The 9,131-nt window shown below is 42.1% G+C and overlaps 1 protein-coding gene across 1 annotated transcript in view; it reads right to left on the bottom strand.

The window, feature by feature from the left end:
- Nucleotides 1-1,965: 1,965 nt before the first annotated feature.
- The window catches only part of lrp5 (low density lipoprotein receptor-related protein 5), a 65,449-nt gene continuing 58,283 nt past the window's right edge, over nt 1,966-9,131 (bottom strand). Inside the window, exon 29 of the mRNA XM_035157325.2 lies at nt 1,966-8,763. Coding sequence (XP_035013216.1) covers nt 8,439-8,763 — 325 coding nt within the window. The 3' untranslated portion in view covers nt 1,966-8,438. The remainder of the gene's footprint in view (nt 8,764-9,131) is intronic.

Genomic DNA, 9,131 nt, shown 5'->3' with positions numbered 1-9,131 from the left:
GAGAAACAAAGTGTCTGATTCTCTATGTACCTCTGTCACATATACCTACAGTAAGCAGCAGTTTGGAAAAACAAAATCCTCTTAGTCATGTCGTGTACTGGTGCCTGTACTGGTGCAGATGTTTGGAAACCTTGAAACGAGTAGTTTCCATATAAATGTCATATTTTGAATAAATTCTAAACAAGGACAGGATCCCAAACAGAGGAATAATCTGTTTGTTATCTGTAAAATAACTCCGCGAGTTGAAACATTTAGCTTTATCTCCCTCAGAACTGAACAAACAAAATTAATGACTTATTATTGGATCACCCCCCCCCCCCATGAGCAACAACAATAGAATGTTTCAAATGTACTCAGCAAATTAGTTTACTTTTTAATTACAACTTGTTTCTTATATTTGTGTAGCTGTGGCTTAGGAAGTACAGATGCTGAAGTGTCTGTGGGCAAGACATTGAACCCCAAGTTGTCCGAAATGACGATGGACTGGATAAGATTTCTAAAAGGAGAAGACAGAAAGTGACAAACAACCCAAACAAACAACCCCATTCGTCTTAAATATTTTTTTTGGAGCCAATATTAATGCAGATATACAGAGAGTTTACTTGCTGCCCATGATGATATCACATTCAAGTCAATTTGCAATCTAAAACTGTGTAGGCCAATAGGTGAGGTTGCTTGACAGGTGCAGCACATTTTTTGGGAAAGGAACAGCGGTGAGGGACCATTAATATAATTTGATGAGAGGAGAGGGAGATAAAACAGGTGACAGAGGAAGCAGAGACAGAGAGAAAAAGGAAATTAGAAGGAGAAGTACCATTTTGAAGGAGACAGGATTGCAATTGTGTTGCCCCAGGCAGGTAGGCTAATAACACATGGGACAACAAAAGGATGTTATGCATTTTGCAGATTATCCAATAAATTGCCATGAACGATGGTTCAATGTTGTTCCTTGTCACACACTGTCATAAGGTAGGATTTTTAATTAGTCCAATATTTTGTTTGACAGAAAATTAACTAATAATTAAATAACAAAATTAACAGCACAAACCTCAACCACTATTTTGTACATAATGTATACAAAAAGACATACTGTGTGTCTCTACTGTGGTTCTCTAGGCCGAGCTATTCCTACTAAAGAACTCTGCATACAGTGACTGAGAAAATCCCTATAAATAGTAACAAAGTGTAAAAAAAATTGTGTTGCTTTGATTGGAAAAGTCACAACGAAAGTGGAAGGAAGGTTCTTGTATCTCCTTTGTTAGAGATTTCAGCTCTAACAAAGGAATATGATGTATGCCTTTGTCCAGGTGACAGATAACAGATTATTGAGGTCAAATCCCACCAGCAGATGTCAACATAACACCACAAACATTGTAAGGCTGAACAAGACAGCAAGTACACAACACTGCAAGTACACAACACAGCTGCTCATTGGCCTAATGGCATGATCCCAGACGAGCCCCATAGTGCGTTTCCACATGCAGTTATGTCACAGATGAGGTACACAGTCTTTCTGTAAAAATTACATTAAGTTTGTGTTTACATCCATTTTCTGCTAAGATCGGCAGATGGAGCACTGCTGATTACTACCAGGTCTCACATAGTAACAAAGGGTTTTTGAATTGAATCATTGAATTTAGATCGAATAAATCTTTAGTTTATTTTAGATCCCTTCTTAAAGCGTTAAAATGTTTATTTTTATCAAAGCTTTTACCAATGATTGATGTTCGCTCTTTTTAGACTGACAATTCCCATTCATTTATTTTTAAGATTTTATTCTCATTCCATCAACCTGTCTAGTGTTACTTCTAACAAAATGCACATTGTAACATTTTTAAGAAAACATTTTGTCAACACAATACTGACATGTCAAAATCTCTGCTGTGAAATCTCTTGCTACAAGTGCCATTTCATATCATAGATTAGCAGTCAAAACATGAATTCATGTACCTAGGACAGACACAATGTTCCTTAAAATAGAACCTTTATTATATAAAATGTTTCTGATACAAAAAAAAACGGTCACAAGAGTAAAATAGACACAAAAAATTAGCTGAGAGAACAAACAGCTTCTAAGGAGTTTCGCTGACAGTGGCTTGATTTGGTGCCTATACACCCCTTAAAAATGGGCTGCTTGGAGCCACGCGCACGCACACACACACACACACACACACACACACACACACACACACACACACACACAGATTGCTCTTGTCTCTCAACAGTCAAATAACACACTGAAATCATTGTGTGTAACTCTTTGTCCTAGAGGACATTATGTATATGTTCCCACTGTTTTGGTGTAGTATCTTGTGCTGATATTTACTATGTGCTGGAGTGACAGCAGGCTGAATATAAAAACATTCAAAGCCTAAATCTAAACTTGAAACAATTAACTGTGAAGATGAACAATTAGTTAGTAAATGATACAGTCTGTACAGTGACTTTGATGATTGTGGTCCCAGTCTTGTTTTTATAGAAAAATACAAAAAAAATATCTAAATCAAGTAAATGTTGCCTTGTACTTCCATCACATCAACACATCAGTTCGGTCTCCCAGTTTGAATGTTAGCATGATATAAATGTTAAATATTTTTTTTAATATCTGAAAGGGGTGTGTTCAAACTACAGCAAGGGGTTCAATTGCTCTTTAAAACCAAAATGGTTTATTCCCTTAAGCATCATGTTGCCTCGTCATTTATCAGATTATAAGACTAAGTACCAGAAAAACCTCAGGTGACTGTTCAGTGGTTGTTCAGAAATCTTGCAGCAAAAATTGCAGTCAGGCCAAAGGCTAACAGATTCTAAAACAGGTTTTCTTGCATACTTTACGCAGAGACTGGCCAGGTGTGTTGAGGTGTGTAAGTAGAAAGGGTTTGAACTTCTTGTTTTGTAGCTGGATGCATCCAGTGACCGCTGTGAGTAGAATAGCTGACAACAAGGGAAAGACCTTGTGGCGGCGAGGAAAGAAAGCTGGCTGGAGGGTATAGACCCCACCGGGGCTGGCTTGGGTTACCTACCCATACTGGCGGGATCCAATATGAATTGGTATTCGGAGACACCCACTAATGGCTACGAAAGCAACTAAACGAAAAATACCCCCAGAGTCAGTGAGAGTGGGGGCGGAAGGCGACTCACTAACAGAACACACCCTGGAATGGAAACGACAAAGAAGAAGACAAGCATAATTCAAGAAGCTAACGCGACAGAATCAGACAATAAGCTCCAGGTGTGTCCCTGTGGCTGGAGGAAAATAACATCGGCCAAGGGCCTAAAAATACACCAAAGAAAGAAGTGCTTGATCGAAAGAGAGCAGGGATCTCGCATTGATCAGTACTTTCTAAGAAGTCAATCAAGTCAGTCGAGTGCGACCTGACTCAACCCAAAGTTCGCAGTACATCAGTCCCCCTGTATCTCAGGAAGTTATCTCAAGCAACAATGTAGAAGAAACCTTTACAAAACAAACCAAAGGTTAACTGACCTGGAGCATCAGAAAAAGAAAAATGGGAGGCCATCAATGCAGACCTAAGCACTATCCTGGAAAAGATAAAGGGCACAGTTGAGACAAAACTTGAAAGGATGGGTAACGTCATTTATAACTACAGAACGGAACATGTTGGAGTGACACAGAAAGAACAGATAACACCAACAATGGAAACCAAGTCCAGAAGGCAGCTGGAAATAGAACACCAGGTACAAGAGAAGAGGCAGCTTAAAAAGCATTGGTAGAAAGCATCAGAGGAGCAGGAGGGAATTAACATACTGCGGCAGAACATCAAGAACCGACTGACAACCTTAAGGCGGGCAGAGCGCCTAAGAACAACTCGGAAAAGAAAACAACGAGAAAGAACCCGTTTCTTTAAAGACCCCTTCAAGTTCGTGAATTCTCTCTTCACCGCAAAGAAGGGAGGAACCCTGAGGACCTCAAAGCAGGACATAGAGGAGCACCTGGACCGAGCACCCTCTGACCCACGTAGACATGATCCGATAGCTATTCTATCTGATATCCCACCCATTGAGCAGCCAGAACACCAAATGGATGTGAACCCTCCGAAATGGAAAGAAGTGGAGAGCACAGTGAGGTGGGCAAGAGCATCATCAACCCCAGGCCCTAACAGTGTCCCGTACAGGGTATACAAAAATGCTCCTAATGTTCTACGCTTCTTGAAGAAATTAATGAGAGTGGCATGGGTGAAGCCAAAAATACCCAAACCTTGGCGCCGAGCTGAAGGAGTACTGATATCAAAAGAGGAGGAATCCTCAAACATCAGCCGATTTCAACCCATCAGTCTCCTCAATGTAGAAGGCAAGGTCTTCTTTAGCGTCATAGCCCAAAGGCTGAAAAGAGAAAGCTATCTGGTGAAAAACAAGCTGGTGGATACAACGGTCACAAAAGCTGGAATTTCATAGTTCTCTGGATGTTTAGAACACACTAGCATGATCTAGTACCAAATTCAATCAGCCAAAATTGAAAAGAGAGATCTAGATGTCATCTTCCTAGATCTCACTAATGCATTCGGGTCAGTACCACAAAGTGTCCTCTGGGCTGCTTCCGACTTCTTCAAAGTACCAGAGCCCATCACAAATTTGATAAAAGCCTACTTCGAAGATCTGCAATTCTGCTTCACAACACCAGATTTTACCACCATATGGCAGCGTCTCGAAGTGGGCATCATGGCTGGCGGCACTATCTCCCCACTAGCGTTCACTATGGCGACAGAGGTGATTATTAGAGCTTCAAAATGGGTAGTAGGTGGCAAGCGACAAAGGTCAGGGGGTCTGATTAACACCAATCATGGCCTACACGGTTGCGAGGGAAACTTGAAGACAACATCACATGGGCCAGAATGAGTATCAATCCATCAAACTCAAGAAGTATCTCAATAAGCAAACGTAAGAGATCACACCATAGGTTATACATCAATGGAGAACCCGTTCCAACAGTGTCTGAGAAACCAATAAAAAGCCTTGAATGATGCTATGATGTAAGCCTCAAAGAATGCGAGCAGTTCCAGCAACTGAAGCAGGATGTCAACAGAGGTCTTAAGAATATCGACCAGTCCATGCTTCCTGGCAAGTTAAAACTCTGGTGCTTACAGTTTGGCCATTACCCCGACTGATGTGGCCACATACAGTAGTTGTGATCCTATCACAGAAGTTGAGAACATGGAGAGGACGATCAATTCCTATGTGAGAAAGTGGTTAGGAGTCCCAAGATGTTTGAGCAACATCGGCCTGTATGGACAGGGCATTGTCGAGCTGCCTATCTCAAGTTTCGTAGAAGAGTTTAAATGCACCAAAACAAGGCTTGAGTTCACTCTCTCAGAGTCCCGAGACAAATCTATACAGGCTGTTGGACCATCCTTGACAACAGGACAGAAATCGACACCAAAAGATGCAACTCAACAAGCAAAAGCAGCACTCGAATAAGCTAACATTGCGGGCCACTTTCAACAGGGAAGAGGATGTTTGGGCCTAGGTCAGAGTAGACCCCTGTGGAACAAGGCAACTCCTTTAGAGCTGGGGAGATGGTAGTCCTGGAAATCCGGCGTCAGGAAGAGGCAGCAAGATATGCAAAGGCTGTCACTCAAGCAAGACAGGGGCAGAGGATGAAATGGGAGAGCAGAGAAAAGAAAGATCAGCTTGAAGGACTTGTGGGGAATGGAAGAAAGCAGGATTACTTTCCTGCTTAGAGCAACCTATGACGTCCTTCCCTCACCCAAAAACTGACAGGAGTGGCTGAACGGAGATCCATCCTGCCCACTATGCTCAACTACAGCTACCCTCACTGTTTGTAAAATAAGTCTATCCCAAGGTATACATGGAGACATTACCAGGTACTCAAATGCCTTACAGCAACAATAGAAACAAAGAGAACAATGACTTGGAACAAAAAACATCAAACACAGTTCAAAGGACAACATTTGTACGTGAGGTGGAACAGGGACAGAGAGGGCCTCCTCCACTGACCAGAAGTGGTCAGTTGGAGCAAGCCTGAGACTGGGAGATGTTGGTGGACGTGGGCTTGCGGTTTAAAGTCCGATCACATATTGACACGACCACCCTAAGACCTGACCTGATACTCTGGTCCAAACACCCTGCGTGTCGTCTACTTTGTAGAATTGACAGTACCCTGGGAGGATAATGTTGATGAAGCAAATGGAAAGGTTTCCTTGCAACATCCACCATCAGGTTGCTCAAAGATCTGGGGATCCATGGACAAGTCCTGCACTAGACCATAAAAGAGACATCGCACACTGCAGAATGCTGTAGTCAATGGCTCTGGATTAGGAGGAAAGATCCCAAATGGGTCCCGAGATGCTAGGGACATGCACCCAAGTCTGATCATCCTGCGGTGGGCCTGCCTTATAAGAGGGTGTCTCGTGACTAAAAGGCCGAAACACCTGATGACACTAAGGTACACAACTGAAGATATGTCCAGAACATTTGCTGGTGGTCACTAACATTTGATTACATCAACTGGCGGTAGGCATTAATTAGTGTGGCAGAACGTACATTACGTATTCTCCATCTTGTCCTATGTTCAAAAAAGGTAAAGTGTTAAGTTTAAAAATGAATAGAGGCAATGATCTACTGAGCGGGCCACATGGCTTTCATAATACTGCCATTCAAGCCAGGAACCAGTCAGATTCACCTTTAGCCTCAGTATACCCTCAAGTTCGGCCTGTATCATTGATAACAAGCCCAAAACACTTCATGGCGCTAAGATGCACAGTTATGTCCCTAACCCTGGCTTGTGGCCACTAACACCTTTTAACATCTACTGGTAGTTAGTAACCTAAATTGTGCAGACGACCTTCAAACGTACAGGGGATATTCAACATTTCGTCCTATATTCTCAATGTTGTATGATTAATTGTGTCAAGACCCAAAGTTTTTGGACAGACATCAGGGTTGAATTATCTGAAAGCGCACTGAAACCTTCAATCACTTTTTTGAACCACTCCCAGTAAAATGCCTCAACAGTCTTTCAACCTTTCACTTTACTATTTCCAAAAAAATATAAGCATGGAGAGTGACATAGAAACATACATAATGAACGACACACAAAAGAAAATACAAATAAAAGTTGCTATAAAAATAATTTGTTATTAACTGTAAAATAGCTTCAAGAGATACTGCCAGTATGGGAGTGGTACTCATGGGCTTTCTGTGTAATTATATGTTATAGTAACTGGTATAGAATGTACACAATAGCAGCAAACATACTTTTGGTAAACAGGATGATGAGAGTGAAGAAAAGTTGATGGAAGAGGTTCAGATTCACAATGAAAAGCATACATTCTTCACTCATAACACATATGTTCAATAGTACATGTTGATATTAATTTGGTATGTTGTTGTCATGTAGTCATTTCATGGGACTGAAGGCAGATTTGTCTTAGTTGGCTGGGGAAAGCTCTACCAATTCAAAAGACCCCATATTCAACTACATAGAATTCCCAATTTGAAATGATGAGGGACACAATTTAAAAATAATGTACAAGATATTTCACACTTTGATCTTGGCTCTGATCCATCCACCCACTCATCCATTCATAATTGTACACATGTATTCAGTCATCATCTATAGAGGTTATCTAATATCCTACAATAAGCAAAAGTCTTGTATGTTGTCCAATTATTCATCCATCACTCATCCTCTAATCCATCTATCCCCAGCTTGTTTTCTGAGCCACAGTGGATCAGCCAGCATGAATAAAATAGCAAAATAATTCCTTTATAATCTATTTTTGTTCAATTATTTCAAATCCTATATACAGTCTTGTTGTTGGTCTGCCAAAAAGGATGTTTTGAGGAAGGAGAAGACAAATGGCAGGAAGTTAAGAGTGGGGGTGCAAGGCTTCCCTCCTTTGGCTTTGTTCTTAATTTATAATGTGGCATTGGACCTATGGTTTCCACACAACAGCAGTGCCTTTTGGTGACTCTCTAAGTCAGTGATTTTAGGTGAGGCCAGGAGTTGGGCTCAAATTTGGACAGAGGGAAGACTTGACATTTTGTTGCCCAGCAAAGCAAATGTTCCTTCTTATGGAGGAGTGAAAATTAAAGTGAGAGCTGCTCGCTGTTTATAATCATCATCTCCTTTTTGTGTTCTTTAGAAAGGAAAGAAGACCTTGAACCTTCAGCCACCAGTGAATGAATGTTAGAGCAGAGCACATGGGAGACAAACTGATCAAATGATGGTCACCCTGAGAGCTCCAGGAAGACTGGAATGATGATATGAACAAATGGGGACATAGGAACCTTGAACAAGGCACTTAAGCCTAAGCAGTTGAGATAAAGCAGCATGTGTGAGCCGCTCAGGGCTAAAGTTGGCACATTAGTTCTTTCCCAGTGGGCCAGACAAGGCCACTTCTGAATGAGGCAAGCATACTCTGTCCTTTCCTTCCTTACAGGGCTCTTGAGCTGTTGGAGGGTCACAAGGAGTCGGTGCAGGGTGAGGGAGGAGGGGGGCAGAGGTGAAAGTAGGAGTGCTCTGTGGAAGGGGATGGGGGGCAACTGTCCTCAGCTGACAGGTACTGGGAACGGGGAGTGGGGGGTGGAGGGTAGGGGTCAGAGTCTGAGTTAAGGTCCATGTAGTATTTGGTGTGTTTGCCGTGGCTGCCATGGCCCATGGCCTTCCACCGGCCTGTTGATGATGCCAGCCCAGCCGGCAGGTGGTGGGGGGTGTAGTCACTGTCACAGACGTCAGTGCTGCAGGGCGTAGTAGGCGGGGCAGTGCCACGGACTGGATGGTAAGGTCTGATGGGGGGAGACATAGTGTTAGTTTAGTACAGGGTTAAGGTTCTATAACATTTAACCTGTATTAAAACTTATTTCAACACTAATGAGGATACTACAGTGCAGGGGTCGGCAGATAAGTTTTGCCGTGGGCAATTTTTTTTCTTACATAATCAAAGGGTCTTTCAAAACATCAAACATAAAGTGCCACAGATGTGTGTCGAGGTTTTGTGACAATATGAAAGAATAGGCCGGCAATAGTAGTGTCCATAATCTGGCTTCACCAATTTCCAACACTGACTGGCTAAAGAAGGTGTTCTTCAGATATCATGTTCACAAGAATTGGATGAACAAACAACCTCAAAATGTAATGCCTACGACTCATGAAT

Source organism: Hippoglossus stenolepis, chromosome 5 (genome assembly GCF_022539355.2).
Source record: "Hippoglossus stenolepis isolate QCI-W04-F060 chromosome 5, HSTE1.2, whole genome shotgun sequence".
In the NCBI taxonomy this organism is placed as follows: Eukaryota; Metazoa; Chordata; class Actinopteri; order Pleuronectiformes; family Pleuronectidae; genus Hippoglossus; species Hippoglossus stenolepis.
Note: the sequence above shows the minus strand (reverse complement) of the source record. Positions and strands in the feature narration are given on the sequence as shown.